This window comes from Syngnathus leptorhynchus, chromosome 6 (genome assembly GCF_054491065.1).
Source record: "Syngnathus leptorhynchus isolate UIUO chromosome 6, UIUO_Slep, whole genome shotgun sequence".
Classification (NCBI taxonomy): Eukaryota; Metazoa; Chordata; class Actinopteri; order Syngnathiformes; family Syngnathidae; genus Syngnathus; species Syngnathus leptorhynchus.
The window spans coordinates 8,543,946-8,560,920 of NC_141200.1; the positions used below are offsets into that span (position 1 = coordinate 8,543,946).

The following is a 16,975-nucleotide window of genomic DNA, read 5'->3' on the forward strand; positions in this document are numbered from 1 at the left end:
CAGCCAGTCTCTGTGTCGAGACTGTGTGTGTGTGTGTGTGTGTGTGTGTGTGTGTGTGTGTGTGTGTGTGTGTGCACCCCCAGGAAACAGATGCTCAGCTATCTCACACTTACCAAGAAGTAAGTTATATGTCTAGATCATATGCTAGGAATGTGTGTGTGTGTTTAAATTAACAACCACGTTTAGTTTGCCAATGTGAATTTACCAGGCCTATTATAATCTGTTGACCTCTTTGTTATCAAATAAATAAGATACGACAATGCTACATTATGTTGACTGTGCATCAGCTTTAAAAATAACCACAATAACACCAGCAATGTTTGCTTTAGTTTTGTTGTTCAAGAAACCATGAGATATGTACAGCAAACATTTAAATAACATTAAACTGCATACAAAAAGTTATCAAGTGAATTTAAATGGCACAGTGGGTGATAAATTGAGCGAGAAACCATACTACATCCTGAAATGTACTGTACATGACTGACATCTTACCATTTTTGGTTACGGACATTAAAAAGGTCAAAGAAACACTTTTGGGACACTGTAGGTGGGGAAAGTTTACTTTGTGACTTATTCTGCATGAAATTAGTGAAAATGAAACTTGTATTTTTGTATTTACTTGACAAGGATTTTTGATAAGGAGGACCTTACAGATAACTGGAACGACTAAACTCAAAAGCTTTAAAGATTAGATTTGGTTTGTGGCCAGTTTTCCGGTTTACTGACAGCGTGATACATACACATCTTGAATTCACGGAATATTTCAAAGTAATTCACAAACCAGGACCTTTCTCCACATGAGAGTTGATTAACAATTAAACTTTGTGTGGATAAAGACCAACATGGTCACATTTTATCTGAAGGGGAGACATGGCTGATGTCAAGCTTAGTAGCATTCATATTTGACTCGCATCGTCTTATCAAAGTCTTGCACTTACATGAATCCACACACCTTTGCGTATAGTCGGGAATTTAAAAGAACATGCCATGTTGCTTGATAAGATAACATTAATGAAACCATTTGCTGGAAAGTGAAAGTGAAATCAAATTGAAAGGTTGAACACAGTTTCCATGAAGATCTCCCTCTGTCCTATTTGGTCTCTCCTCAGTTTTTCCACTTAGTATGGCCTCATGGTTGCTTTAACTTCCGTGGCTATATTTAATTGAATTAACAACCTGATTAGAATAAAAATGCTTCATGTACACACCCCATTTAGAGTATTCTGATCGGATCAAGTTCATTCTAATCAAGACTTTATTCTGAAGAAGAGGGGTGGTTTATGCCGGAAGTTTACCGCGCATGTCTGTGACATCCCTTCACGTGTTTCTGTTATTCTTGGAAGATGCCGTCTCCCTGGGTTCATCATTGCATGCAAAAGAACATACAGCTGGCCTCTTAAAAATCAACACTAGCAAATACAAAAGTGCAGTCTGGAGGAAATATTGCAGCTTTGTTACGTTATAAACTCAATGTAATAGCGAAAATGTGTCAAGAACAAGGCAGGGCGACCAAATAAAGAACGAATCTTTATTGAAACAGGGGAAGTAGAAGGCTGCACCGGCTTGGCCGGTGTAACTGGGCAGCGGAACAGGAACCGGCGGCGGACCGGGATAGAGTCACAGCGGAGTGCTGGCCTTGGAGTGACAAGCTGGCTGATGGCAGGAACCAACCTGGCGGAGAGAGCAGCAGAGCAAGCGCGCCAGGCGGAAGAATGCAATGCGTAGTCATGGTCAGGGGGCAAGCAGGTGGTCGAGGCAGGCGGCGATCAGAGCGTAGTCAAGAACAGGCAAGTGGTCAGGATGGGCAGCGAGCAAGGTGAGTCGGGTCAGCACACGGGCAATGTCAGCAACGGTAATCGTTCGGGCAGAGCACAGTGGTGGCGTCACGGGCCGGGTAAGAGGACGAACCGACAGTGACTGGGTGGATTCACGGGGTTTATGTAAGGCTGACCTAACGAGCTTGATTGGGAGTGTGGCTGAGAGTGATGAAGGAGTGGCTGTGTGGCAGGTGACGCAGGCACGTGACAAAACGGGAAAATACACAAAATAACGCTAACATTTAAAATAGAAATAGATGTTTTGTTGAGACGGAAGTCACTATGGGTTCTTCCCCTACCACTACTATTTTCCGATATATTTTGTCAATCTACACGTCAAAATGATTTGTTCTGGTCAAAAGTGTGATGCATGAACAGCCAAGTCCAAATTACATCAATATTTTTAGTGTCCATGTAAACAGTGCATTTGATCAAACTTTTAATCTAAACTCTGCTCAGATTAAAAAAAAATATCTGTGTAAGCATAGCCTGTGTCTCCTGCCTGCATTTGAACCAAAATAATTCAAAGGGAGAAAATGATCGTGTTTGCAAGTTATTACGTGGGTATAGCCAGGCTGGGGAGGAGAAAGGTGCATGAATATGTTTATCGTTGATATCAATTCAATAATTCTTGAGCAAGCATATGTCATTGATTGAGGGTTTGGCATGGCACCCATATGTTTAGGATGGCCTCAATAAACGCTACAGTATGATTGTCCACCAAATACTGAACAGATCCTTTAATAGTGTTCAATGCCACAAGTCTATATGTACAATGGCACTGAGCCACTTTCTTCCCCCCAAAACAGAAAAAGAATAAACATCAAAATGTTCACAACAATTTTGGGAAGATTTTCTCACCCCTTTTCTCTCAACAAGTTCATCAGACACAGACACAACTGAACCAAGAGACGGAAGGGAGGGGGGGATGCTTTGGAATAAGAGGTGAAGCGTGGCCAGATGATTTCTCAGGACGTTTACAGAGGAGGTACTCCCGTTGGCCCAGAAAGGAGAAACGCAGTTGGGGTGGTTGGGGATGATTCCCCCTTTTGTCCCATGTCTTTTACATAATCAATTTTCTTTGGCATGTACTAAATAAAGTCATATAGTGGTACTAATGTTTTAATATAACGCCATGTGTCAATGGCACAGTTATGACCACGCTCCCTCTGTTTCTTGATTCATTAGCAGGCTAAGGGGGCATCATTTGTTCTATAGCCAGCTTGAAAGAAGGGCGCGAAGATGAGCAAAGTAACAAGAGAAAATGAGGGAGAGGCATGAAGGGCGGGGCGGGGTGTGTGTGGGGGGGGCTAGGGCTTCAAGAATAATAGGAGAGCATCAGGGAAGCTTGAGAATGAGAAGAAAGAGAGAAGTAAAACGAAAACAAAAGGAGGAGGATGAGAGAAGGTTGAACAAGAAATGAAAGAAAGAATATAGAGGAAAAAAAAGTGAAATGGTAGAACATCTGAAGGGGAATGCCTGGCTCAGCAAGTTAATGATTACTGATTAGCTAGACCGGTCCTACAGGACGGTCGTTCCGTCCTTGGCTTGGGAAAACAACATAAAAGGGTGCCGGCTGTTTTATGACAGGACTTGAAAGCGCGGTAGCTATCGGTAGACATTAGCCTTATCAATAGCTGATCACTAGAGCCGGCCGGGCTATATGATGCAACAAGGGCAGTGTTTTTTTCCCAGGAGATAACTGACACATACTTTGCCCCACATTAGCATGTACTGTGGCGACAGACAGGTAGAGACTCGTAATACGTTAAAAGGAAGACAATGAGAGGCTTGAGATGGCCAGTTGTGCCAAATGCCAGACAACCCGTCAATGTGTCCAGATCAATGCTCAGATGGAGAAGGCAACCTCGCCTGCAAGTGATGCCATGAACTGTGGCTGCCTTCCTGATCATCCACAACAGGTCCTGGACTGGATTGTACACACAAATGAATAGGAATAAGAGGTTAACAAGTGCAGTCACCTTTTAATCATTGAAAAGATCACAATGACACAAGTTGGTCAGAGTGTTTTCCCCTGAAGAGGAGTCCATAGGTTCAACTTACTCAACTTGAATGACTGGAACATTTGAGAGGTTTACAACTGTTGTGTCAAAACATTTTGGGAAGGGTCTCATTTTTCTTTGCGCCACACCATAACCTACTTGCAAAGAAGCACATGTACATGTCCTTTGCTACTGCGCTAACACCCCGGTGCCATTGCACTATGTTTGAGCTGATTGATTTTTGCGGGGTAGGGTCATCCTGAACAGCTGCTGATAGACTTGCAATTCATCTCCAGTTCAAAGAATTTTCAGGTCGGTCAGTGCCGTTGCTGTTTGCACTTTTCCGGTAGACTCTGTTTTGAGGGTAGCAAGGGCATTTAGATAATTTGTAAATCACGGGTCAGCCCAGAATAATAGACATAATCAATAGAGCTAATCCCCAGACTGTTCGTTTAATCGCTTCATGGCAACTTTTAAGTCTGGAGTCCATATTGGGCTATGGTAAATGCAAAGGATTTAATCTTACCATCTGTGTGGAAACCTCTGGAGGCATTGGGGTGTATTAAGTGTGTGATTCACTGGAAAGTATCCCACAATTCTGAAATTAAGATATTTACGAGAACTGGTGAATGACTTACATCACAATATAATTCACCCGCAGTTGAATAAAAGCTATTCCAATCTGGCTTGTTTTCTTTTCATGTTAGACTTATTTGCAATGCTCAACATCTGGCACCAACTTCAAAGCGCCAATGCAAAGTCCAGCATTTGTACATTTACCATATCTCTCCTGTTCTGCAGGAAAAGTCATCCCCCTTGTTTACACCCGTGTTTGTTTCAATTCCAACTCATGTTGTTTTGCTCTCTCAGCTGACTGGCTGGCATGCCTCTCAAGAGTACAAAGTCCCAGAGTTAAAGCACAGCAAAAAGCACCCACACACACGTACGACTGGTGGGACACCAGAGCGACGCGTAATTTACACAAATGTATGCAGACTGGTGTATCTCAACAAACACATTATAAGAAAAAATAATTCTGTAAATAAATACACAGAATGTGGGAAACCTTCATGCATAGGGGTGACCACTCGAAAAGTCGTAGTGTCACGCCTTCCCGGCCAATACTTGATACATCCTTGTATGAGCATGACAAAGCAGGAAAGGGCACTCAGCAGCCTTTGAACACTGGAAGTTTGCACAAGAAAGCTCAGGTTACCAGTGAACTGGACTCATGCCCAAACCTGAAGGGTACTATGCCCCTTGAGGTATGACTCAAATGACATTTTCACGGAAATTGCACTTTCCAATGCAAGATGAAAGGAATAGAGTAATATTCAGAGTGTAAAGATAATTATACACACATATAGTATTAACAATCAATTCCAAGGTCATGCGAGATTTATGACATGGATCTCAGCAAGATTACCCCATTGTGACTATCAAACCAGGATACTTATTTCTTAATAATAATGATGATACTACTACAACAACTACTACTAATAATGATATTCAAGATACCCATATTTATCGATTTGTCAATAATCAATCATACATATAATAGGTGGTTGGCACTGGGTTTAAAAAAACAGTCAAGGTGATTGGCTCTTGTAATCATCAATACTCTGCTGCACACAAACGAAGGAGGCAGTGGGTGTTTGGTGGACAATTCTGACAACTAATGGAGACTTCTTGACATGGTTTCTCAATCGTATACTGGTTATACTGCTGACAGAAAGGGAACACTTTGGTGTTATGCTCAGTTAAAATGATCCTATTCTGGACATGGAGAGTGTAATCTTTTTTTTAACAAATAAAAATGAAAATCAATTCGGTCAAAGAGAATAAAAGGTAAAAATTACCCGTGTTATCAAAAAGCAGACATTTCATCTGATGACATGCCACTCATAATAACATGGCTTTGTCCCAAGAAAAAGCCTGGAATTCAGATTTGCTGGCCATCATTCAAGGAGGAGATGGAGTATGTTCATAGATACTCTCAATCAGTAAAAGAAATCATGCAAATTTATTTAAGTTTCACATCATTGCCTTCAGACGGTCGTATTATTGCTAAGGAGTCGGATTTGGTTCTTTCGCAGTCAAACCTGGGGTTTGATGGACCTATGATGCTCCACCCTAGTTGCGTTCGCTGTGCAAAAGCCTCATTCGTAGTCCCGATAATGACTTCGAGAGGAGCAAGGGCGGAAGGACAGTCATATCCGATCAAAAGACCCACATTACAGTTTTGAAATGGTGGTAGTTTGTCTGCTAGGTGCGCCAGATGTGGCCATTGTAGTGCAGTCTGACTGGTGGGAATCTGACCCTTATTCATTGGTATGAAGTCACGGGCGTACGCTTGCTTGATCTGAATTTGACTGTCCAAGTTTAGTCCTCTTACTTGTAAATCTTGAACATTCTTGCTTGCTATTATTGTGTCAGTAGCAGTCATAGTGCTCAGTTTTAGTTTAACTGACTGGATACCCACATTCAGTTTGTCAAGCACATCTTCTAAGATGAATGTGGAACTGCTCTGTGCATCTAATATGGCATAGGTTAGTACTTCCTTATCTGGCTCCACAATTGATGAGACAAAAACTGGAACAATACTTGATGTAGCAAAAGAACGTTTTGTTGATGAGTGAATGAGAAACTTTTGCACCCCGGGTCTTCTGTGGTCTTCTGTGGGAGAAAAGTAATTCTTTGCAATACTTGCGGGTCTTTTAACCGTCTTTGTATGGAGGCTGGTTTGATGACAACGGTGACATATGCTACAAACTTGCTTTCGTTTGCATTCTCTGATGAAGTGTCCCTTCTTTAGACATCCAAAACACAAATGATTGCCATGTATGAAGGTTTTCTTTGTCTCAACAGTCTTTGCTGCAAAGATGGGGCATCTCGCCAGGTCGTGGCCTTCCTTTTTGCAAAAAAAGCACAACGGTATCATTTTGCTGCTGGACACCATTTGGGAGACGGTATTCTTTGGTTGTGTGCTTGTTTTTGGACTCCTCTTTTGCTTTAGTGATCGATTGCCCAAGGAGTTGTTGTTCATAATGGGTGGTGAGGCGATATGACTGCGGAGAGTCTGTGCTTCTGTTTTCAGAAAGTGTGTGAAACAAGCAAAACTAGGATATTCGTCATAGGTTTCGAGTTCATCAACGACAATTTGACTCCACTTGTGTATGATCCATTCAGGCAATTTTTCAACTAACCTATAATTTTCCTCACAACTGTTCAAAAAAGTTAGTTCATCACCATTTACAACTGCTCCACTGTAGCTTTTCAAGAAGTCTGCAAATGCTTTAAGTGCCAGTGGATCATTATCTCTGATCTTGGGCCATCTCATCAACTTATCTCTGAACGTGCGCTCTACAACAAAGGGGCTATCAGTTCTTTCTCGGAATACTCCTGAAGCTTTATTGCATGTGTTTTGTTCATCTCGGTGGAGGATACCTCCAGCTTGGCATCCTTCGCCAACAGGACAATTTTTCAGTGTAACCATCTTCTTTGTTGGTGGCTTTTTGTCAATAAACAGAGAGTTTTCCCGGTCAATACATTTCCGGGGATTACTACTGAAGGTTGTCGGCTGTGGGACTTGTGGAACATCCATACTTATTGAACTCGCTTGAGTCTGACTTAAGGGCTCCTGAGCTACTGGTTGAGTAAGGAATGCTGCGGCATCTGAGTTTGTTGTAATGCTCCCTCGAGCGTCTTTACAAGCAGAGTTACTCTGAGTTTCATCCACAAAACGGTTAAGACCTTTGCAACCGTCGCATGCCCTCAAAAGCGTCTGAGGATTTTTGGTTTCCTTTTCTGCTTGTAACTGTTGCAATTTAGTTCTCTCCTCTTGGAGTCTCAGCTTCATCTCAAATTCTTTATGCTTAATTTCAGACAGCAGTGTTGCCTCTCTAAGTTTCCATTCCTTCTGCTTCAATTCGGACAACAACATTGCCTCTTTAAGTTTCCATTCTACTTCTTTCTGATTCATTTCTGACTGCAACATTGCCTCTCGAAGTTTAAAGTTGCTCTCCCATATGTTGAGCTGTTGGTGGTGAGCTTCTGCATCCATTCTTCGAAAGAGGGTCGGACTTGAATTTGAATGCTCACCGGATTTTGGAGACTCTGAGGTTACTGGAAATGACTCTCCTCCTTTTGCAGGGTGTGACATTTTGGTTGTGTGAATCTATTGTAGCTTATATTACGACTAGTATCTTAACCCAAACTATCGTAAATTGGTATAGTCCTTTCACAACTCCTCCAAAATCTTGTCTTGTCCCTTTAAATGTAGAATTCAATCCAGATCTTGAGTTCGCTTTTAACTGTTGTGACATGGCATTATCACACTGGTGCTTGGAGTTTAGCAACACCGTCGTTCCTCATGAAAGTAAAAAAACAACAGAATAAAAAAAAAAGAAGAATACCTGTCTGTATACTCACATTTCACAACTGAGAAAGTCCTACAAAAACTTGTCATCAAACTCTCAGATGAAAATAAATTACTACAATTAGTATTTTTAATGGTGGTTACATACCAAGTTATGCTTATCTCTCTCTGCTTTTTGTAGCATATCTCTCCACACATTCCTTAGAGTTCTCCGAAGTGTGCAATGACTCCCAATCGTGCAACAGCTCTATACTATATGACATCACCTTACATCATCCGAGTAAGTCTTCCCACATTGAAACAGGTCCATGTCACCTTAAAGGCTTACGTTGCAATAAAGAATTGCATCATCAGCATTTTCAAGGCCTTGTTAATTGGAAGCAATGTTGTCAGCCGAGCCAGGTATTATAACTTCATATTTCAACAACCTTAAACATAATTTGTCATGTTTCATCGGATTAAACTTTAATGCCTGTACATTCATGAGTCATGAATTCAATTACAATCGGTGAGGTCAACGTTACATTTCTTCCTTCTGTGTGGTCGCACCCCACCAATGTCTCATATGACAGCAAGTCAAAATGACAATTTTTGTGCAACTTTAGAGTAAAATTTCAGAACATGTTAGTTCAAATTGTAGAGCCATTCAACTTTAGGGTTTCCATATGAAGAAATCAGGAGAAATAACAGTAAAACAAAGACGGCTTTGTTGTTCAACTGCTTATTTTATAACATAGAGCCGACACACTCTGATAGTAATCTGATGTTGATTTAGAACAAAACAGTAAATGCGGGATGTGAGTAATAGCATGTGTGCTTGTGTGTGATCTATATGAGGGTAGACGTTTTTGAACAACTTGCACTGAGCGAGATCGTATTTCCAGGCGGGCTAGACCAGCTCATGACTTAATCATGTCTGGCCCCAAAAATGGGGTAGATCCAAGTGCATATCAACAGAAACTTTATTGCAGAAGTGTAGCATATTTCCACACTTCCTGCGAAAAAAGAACTAGTGCAATGCTTCTGGTTAAACAGGAAGTATAGTGTGCATATGCTCATCTAGAAAAAAAGATGAATTACACAATGAAACCACTAGTTTGTAATAGTTCCTATGATAACATTTGATAGAACAGCTTTCAAATATGATTGAGCTGTTGTTTACATGACGACAACACCATTAATAAAGCGTGAGGGTGACTTTTGTTTGCTTTTCTTTTTAATCACAAATGACACCCATCCATCCATCGTAACCATCATTTATCCAACTGAGGGTCGCTGGAGCCTATCCTAGCTATTTTGAGCAAAAGCCTGACTACACACTGAACTGGTCGCCAGCCAATCCTAGGGCACATTCAGAGATAAACAACAATTTACGCTCACACCTGTCAGGCTCGTGTACTGCCACTATGCCAGTGACTCACAAATGTCAAATGTCAGTTTGTTGTTAATGTGTCATGTAACGTTAGCATACTGTACAATTATTCAGTCTGTTGTTGCCTCTATTCTATTTTTATTTCAAATTGCCTTTCAAGATGACATGTCTGTTCTTGGTGTTGGATTTTATAAATTTTATTTTATAATTTTATTTACAAATAAATTTCCCCCAAAAATGTGACTTATACTCCAGTGCGACTTATATATGTCTTTTCTTTCTTTATGATGCATTTTATGGCTGGTGCGACTTGTACTCTGGAGCGACTTATAGTCCGGAAAATACGACACTTAAGTAAATGTTAAAACATTATCGTATAAAATAAAGTTCTCAGTGTCCACCAACATATGAAAACGGTTTTCCCTTCACTGTGACATGCAATTATTATATAGCAAAATACCATAACATCCTGACTGCTCACCCCTCCAAGATGTGGGTAGCTGTACTGTGAGGATGCGGATCAAACACGTGAGCCTGGGGCTGATTAGATCCAATTCCATTTTGTTACCAAGGCCTGCACTTATTTTCTGACATCTACCATACGTAGCCCTTACAGAGGCCTCCCCGTCTCATTCAAAAGATGAGGAATGGAATGGCCTGACTCAAGAGCATCTGACTTCCATTGCCGGGTGCAGCTTGTGTGTTCTATTTGGCTTCTCGTATTCAGAGATGCACAGCACTGTTACCAGAAGCCCACTCCACTCTCAAACACACATGATGTCATTGAGGTTTAATCATTACAGCTTGAAGATGATTCTGTGTTGTGCTGGTTGAGTTGACATGCTTCTTGCTTAAGAAAGAATCTAATTGCAGAAGGTAAGATCTCTAAGTTTAATATCTTAACTGTGATGAACTGTAAGTTCAACTCTCTCTACATCAAAAAGAAGGCTCAGGACAAAATGATTCAGAGATGTAAAATCAAAACTTGAATAATATGTTTTGTTGAAGTCTCTAATCTTTCAATTGTAACTCAGAATAACCTTTCTCCTCATACAGTATTTGGTGAGACTTTCGTTTTCCCAAAAAAGCGGGCTCCGAGATCCAAAACAATGATTAAAGGATTTACAGATTCTTTCAGTTTCATTTTACGCGGATGTAATGGATGTTAAAGATTAAGTATATCCACGTATATTTAGTCACCTATTTTATTTTATCGCAGTGTACAATAAGAATTTCTAACCCAATGTATTTGACTGACTGTTCTTCCCACCGTTTATTGCAAATTTGAGTGTAGCATGTGGGTGATGCAATTGCTGTTAAAGGTCAAGTGCGTCAATATATTCTCGTATATTTAGTCACCTATTCTATCTTATCGCAGCGTACAATAAGATTTTCTAAGCCAATGTATTTGATTGTGTGTACTTCCCATCGTTTATTGCAAATTTGACAGGAGCGAGTAGGTGTTCGGATAAGGTGAAGAGGCACTTAAGGAGCCCAGGTAATGCGACCCAAATGGGCCATCTGCTGTACCCACAACCAACAACAGAAGCTAATAAGCATCAGATCCAACCAATGTCAGTCGAGATAAAGACGACGCAATAAAATGAAACAATCTGCTGCTTTGACACCATGAGCTGGCGAGCTCGTCATTTCACTGCTGGGCCAGGGGCAGGAATGTGCTCTTTGAACCAGCTTTATTTAACAGCGGAGCAGCATGCGCACAGCACGCCCCGAGTCTCAGAGTTGGCAGAGGGCCTGTTTGCTCCTAGCGTGGGCACATCAGACGTAGAGGGGTGGGGGGGTAGCACCGGGTCAGGGAGCTGGCATTCTCACCCCTGGCACAAGTTGCTCCCCTTGGGGGCGTAGGAGCTGACACTGGGATCGTGGGGAGCACCAGACAGACAGGGGCCTATCAAACAGCTTGTGACCATAACCAACAGTGGCAGAGAACAATGAACGCAATTATTTACAAGAACACAGTCCAAGTCTCTTTAAGGCTCTCCCTATTACGCATGTTTACTCTCGCTCTCCTTTTGGAGAGCAGCAAGGAGGGGCTGTGACCCTGTCTGTACAGTTCTCAGCGGGATTTTTCATGGTGCCCAGGGCTACCCTGCTATTCATGCTCCATTGCCATCAGTGTCCAGCTGCAGCCTTTTCCCTACCAGGCGCACATTTTGACAAAGGTCAAGGGAGACACATCAAACCATATCGAACGGTTCAGATGTATGAAACAGAAGGAACATGAATGTGCTTTTTCATCAAGAAATGTTGCCGGTTCAAACAATAATATTGGGGAATAATCACTTTTATTCATTCATTACGCAAAAGAAATCAATTGATCTATTCTATTGATTCGCAGAAAATCTACCCACACCGGCACATTTACTACAGTATATAAGCTATAGCATTTAAACATCCAAATATTATGGGCGATATACGTATGTATGCACAGTGCAACTTTAAGGTTGAAGCATAATAATTAATAATTTTGACCTTTGAACGATGACACGATAAAATTATTCCCTCTAAAACTGGCTATTTTTCAGGAGGTTTAAATAATGGGGTGCAGAGTCTGTCAACTGATGCAGTGTTTCAAAAATATATCAAAGATATATCCTTATATCTGAAGGATTTTAGAAATGCCACACTAAATTATACTGGCATATTTTCTCAGGAAGTCTGTCAGGTTTTGATGAACTAATCAATATTGTACAGTGTAAAAAGGAACGATTCCGCAGGCCCTTCATTCCCTCTGCTGTCAGACTCTACAATATGCGTGGCACCTGATAAAATTGTGTTTCGTCTCTGCTAGCGGCACTTGTCTTTGTCCTTGTCTGTTATTTATCCATTTTTGAAATTTTGGCACTTGTATTCTCGTATGTGCTGCTGTGACAAGTAAATTTCCCCGCTGTGGGATGAATAAAATTCTATCATCATCATTTTTGCACAACAAACTGGCCACATGTCTACCTCACAGTTCAGAGGTTCTGTGTAGATATCTAGAAAGTGGATGGATGGATTATTTACATTTTTAGATATTGTAAATATGTATTATATTTATAATTATTATGTAATTATTATATTCCATTATAATATGTATTATTATTATATTCATTATTGGAAATATAGTATCTATCTGCCATCCTTGTCAGCACACCTGATTAAGGTTTTATGGTAGATTTGATTCTGGAACTGATTATTTGTATTGCTATTATTTTCATTGTTCTAAAATCGGACCAGAACTAAGGTTGACCAGGACCATGTGTGTGAGCCTAGAGCTTCCACTGTACTGTCTTTCACATGTATGTGTTCATGCAGGAACCCAATTGAAATAGTCCTAGTGACTTTAATTATTCTTTTTCTGCAAAGCTTGCTGCCACTTCCGTGGTTTCCAGATGACAGTGGAATGTGGCAGAGGGTCGTTCTATAAACAACAAACAACAGTTATCTTGTTTGCCACCGTCTGTGTCAAGTGGCACACAAAGCCAAGCCCAGCATCTGAGAGGCGTCTGCTCTTCTTTCTGCATTTAGCCTTGTCCCTTTCAATGGTTTATAAAAGTGTGGATGTGTGTGCACGCCCTCGGGTGTGGGTCTGTATTCACAGCACAGCACAGTGCTTCTCTGTATTGTATGCTTCGGCTGGCGAGAAGAAAAAAGGCAGACACGAGAGTGCGGGGGCAAATGAGGAAGAGCTGCCAGCTCACTCGAGAACTGTGGGGAGTACCCCAAACCCCAGCTGCCCAGGACTGGCTGACAGTTTCAGGCCAGTGCCAACCATCCTCAGGCCTCAAGGAGATGGGCCAGACAAAGTGGTAGGACAGGGATGTAAAAATTCAAAATAAACATATCTCACTTTATATACCTACTATAAAAAAATGCCATTTGATGCATACCATGATGATGCAAATATTATTCAATATAGAAAACAACAGACGTATTTCCCAACAGATGTATTTTCCTGATACAAACCAAGTATCAGTGTTTATATTTTGAGAAGCACCAGTGTACTTTCTGAGTAGCAACAAAATGCTTACGCACCATTGGTGGACTGAATGACTTTCTTTGTGGGGCTTGGCAACATAGAAGAAAACAATGTTTATCTGCAACTGTTCATTACATTATTTGTGTAGAAATCAAAGAAGCAAGTTAATTTTGCAGATAATTGCACTTTTAGTTCCATCAGTGGCCGAGATAAGCGAGAGTTACAAATCATTAACTGGTGGTGCTTATTCTGGCAAACACCAACCATGCGTTAGAAATAAACAATGTGCCGCAAGCTCTACCTCCACGATACAATCGCAGCAAGCAAGCAATACACACTTTGAAATTGTGGATTTCTTTTGGTAAGATTGATTTGCTCTTAAAATCTAAGATCAGATACATATCAATGTACAAGTTCTCACGCTCTGTTAAAATTCAGGCAGGAGAAATACACTACAACAGTCTATAGGAGAATGTACAAGGCAACTACTGTAAACAGTAATAATTGCCTGTGGAAATCCCCACTGGGGTGTGGACACCATTGTCTGAGAACTGACCTAGGAATTAGTCTGGGGGTACAAAACCAGGGCACCTGGCATACAACTAACTTTATTAATTAGTTCATTAGAAGGCCGCTCCTCTATGGTACATTATTAAGGTCTCCATCTTCCTGGCTGACTTTTCTGACAGAACAAACAGATGCGCACATGACGGCACAAAAGCTTGCTGCAGTGTTAACTTCATCATGGGTTCACAACTGCGGACAAGCACTATGAAGTGAATCCCACACTGAGAGGACATTATCTATGTTGGGAGTTCAGAGATGGAAGCCATTGGGTATGGTGTGGAGTCAATGGAATCACTCGTTTATGATACAGTATCGACTTGATTTCCTTAAATGGAATACAAAGACGAGACAAGGTTGTATAAACTTGCTGTTGAATAAATTGAGATCACTGACCACAATCCTATAAAACACTTTTGGGATGGAGTTGCACATAGATCCAATGGCTAGACAAAGGCATAATGTCCAAGAGGGGCAAAACAGCCAACATACATCTTTTCCTTTGTTTCACCCAAATGCCTATTGTACCATTACCACCCACCTGAAACATGCTAATGACATCAGGTCTCCATCAACGGAGGACATTGTAGAATGAAAAATGATGGAGGCCAGTGTGAAGCCTCCGGACTCAAAATATAAATGATTTCAAGAATTATTGAAAGTTGTGACTTACATTTATAGTATGCTCAGATGCAACATTACTTATTTGCTTGTCCATTCGGCTTTGTTTATGAGGTCTTTCATGTGTGGCAGATGACCGCTTTTCAAGAATGAAACAGACTTTCTGATGCATGTTACTTCCATTGTGTGATGCCTTCTGAGAGTGGTTTGTGTCAACGTTGGTCCGGGTAGCCATCTGTAATCAAGCATCAAAAAACATCGTAAGAACGGGAGCTATTTAAGCTTCTCTTTTCCACACAGCATTGTGGACACCTGATGTCTAGTGAATTCCCCGTGCCAAAACCACCCGGTGTAGCCCACCCTGTCATTGGCAATAAAACAACCAAGCTGACAATTATTATCTACCTCACTGCCCTTGCTAACAAGCTGACAGGATGGGCAGCATCTGTCTAGCTGATTAACACAATTTCTGTACCCCCCTCCCAAAAAAAAGCACACTTACTTATGTAATTCGTATTAATCCCTTGAGTTTATCTCAGAAATTGCAGGGTAGACAGAATCTCAATACATAAATCACCATCAAAAAACAAGAATTGTAATTGTGCTAACAATTTTGGTGAGCATTTTTTTTATATTGCCCATAATGTTTAAAATGTTAAAAGTCACACACATTTAAGTTAATGAATGTCTATTGATATACTATTTCATAAAGGAGTATTATTTCTACTTTCAAACACAATATTGAATTTGAATAGGACCGGATGTTCTTGGAAACTGTCTCAAATACGTTTTTGTAAGTAGAGTACAAATACCATTGTTACCTCCCCATTGTTTTTAAGAGGTCATTGCACAGGATAAGGCAACAACAGAATCTTAGTACAACAATATAGGACAATAAAAAGCTGATAATAGCTCAGCCTCTTGGACCTCTTCTGACAGACAACCTCCATAAAACTTGAGTCAGAGAATTTATTTTAGGGAATTATGACTGGAATTGAGCAATGAAAGAAGGAAATTTTAAGAAATATTATTATGGTCCAAAAATGTTGCAAACTAGTGATTTGATGTGGTGTGGCGATGCGGACCACTACGTATCACAATCCATACCGTGTTTTGGTCTTCAGATCTGTTATTAAAAGACATGGTATGCTGTTTTCCACTGGGATATCTCAGAGGCAGTTGACACTGACAAATTATGAGTAATTCAGGAATTGGCCCACACTCTTGACAGCTAAAGTGGAAGTGCTACATGCAAGTGATGAGTATTTAAAAGTTAAAAATAAATTTCACATCTGCACATCTTACGTAACTACAGTACAATCTGAGTGCATTTGACATATTTTTCAAGTACATTTTAATTAGTCTGTTTAGAGGTTTGAGACTGTGGCATGAAGTGGGTAATCCAATCCTGACCTATATTCATCTTGGTGAGAAGCAGAAAGAGGGATGTTCAAAGGCAATGTGTCTGCCAAATATGATATATGCATAGATTTCAAGGAAATGAAAATGAGGCCAGGCCAATGAGAGTGGCAAGATGGCTTCGGTGGCCACTTAAATAGCCAACCATCCATCTGTGTTTATAGGCACGTTGAATTTGGTCACACAAAATTATGCTTGGGAATAGATGATGGTTTGCATTCAAATAAGCACTCTGATTATGGTTCACATCAATCTATAGTATTTGGGGGCGAATTGACTAAGGGATTACACTTGTAATTCATTAGAGTGCGAAAAAAAATCTGTTGGACAATGTGTTGACATTGCCTAAAGATTGATTCATTGATTATGACTGAAGCCTCTAAGGCTGGATTTAGTTATTTCAAGGTCAAAGTGACCCAATCCAGATTTTGTCCTCTGTGACAGTTCAGATTCATTTCATGTCAAATATATTTGGTAGCCTCTGATCGGATTCATGCCTTGTGAATAAATAACGCATCTGGTACATCTAATCACGTTCCTATTGAATGTGGATTGGGAAACTGACATCAATAGTAGAAAAAAAAAAAAGTCAATGCAGCAATCAGTATAGCCATGTTGGATGGGACTCCTCTCTCAACCTCAATCCCCCACCCCACAACACTCATAACAATAAACAGTGGTGCATGGACGATGGATGGATGAATGAAAGCCCCTCAGATTTAAATAGGTGTTAGGAATTTCAGAAAAAATGAAATGATGTCACTCATATCTTCTTTAATTATGTTCTAATGTTTCTGTGAATAAATCAAGTTATTCAAT

At 40.5% G+C, this 16,975-nt stretch overlaps 1 protein-coding gene and 1 long non-coding RNA gene across 6 annotated transcripts in view; both read right to left on the bottom strand.

The window, feature by feature from the left end:
- LOC147055836 (uncharacterized) overlaps positions 1 to 16,975 on the bottom strand; it is a 93,586-nt gene that overhangs the window by 41,816 nt on the left and 34,795 nt on the right. For 4 of the 5 annotated variants that reach the window (XR_015066525.1, XR_015066523.1, XR_015066524.1 and 1 more), the window contains exon 2: positions 14,790 to 14,972. This is a non-coding gene — a long non-coding RNA (uncharacterized LOC147055836). Of the gene's footprint in view, positions 1 to 1,541; positions 3,748 to 14,789; positions 14,973 to 16,975 lie in introns of those variants that run through there. The other variant, XR_015066526.1, reaches the window with a different exon arrangement.
- On the bottom strand, positions 3,741 to 8,366 carry LOC147055837 (uncharacterized). Its single transcript, XM_085915250.1, has 2 exons — positions 8,347 to 8,366; positions 3,741 to 8,189 (listed from the first exon to the last, which is right to left on the bottom strand). Exon 2 carries the CDS (start codon positions 7,980 to 7,982, stop codon positions 5,844 to 5,846), a length of 2,139 nt encoding a protein of 712 aa, XP_085771376.1. The 5' UTR covers positions 7,983 to 8,189; positions 8,347 to 8,366; the 3' UTR covers positions 3,741 to 5,843.

Bases quoted from the DNA above. Each gene is read 5' to 3' on its own strand.
- LOC147055837 (XM_085915250.1), bottom strand. From the start codon at position 7,982: ATGTCACACCCTGCAAAAGGAGGAGAGTCATTTCCAGTAACCTCAGAG.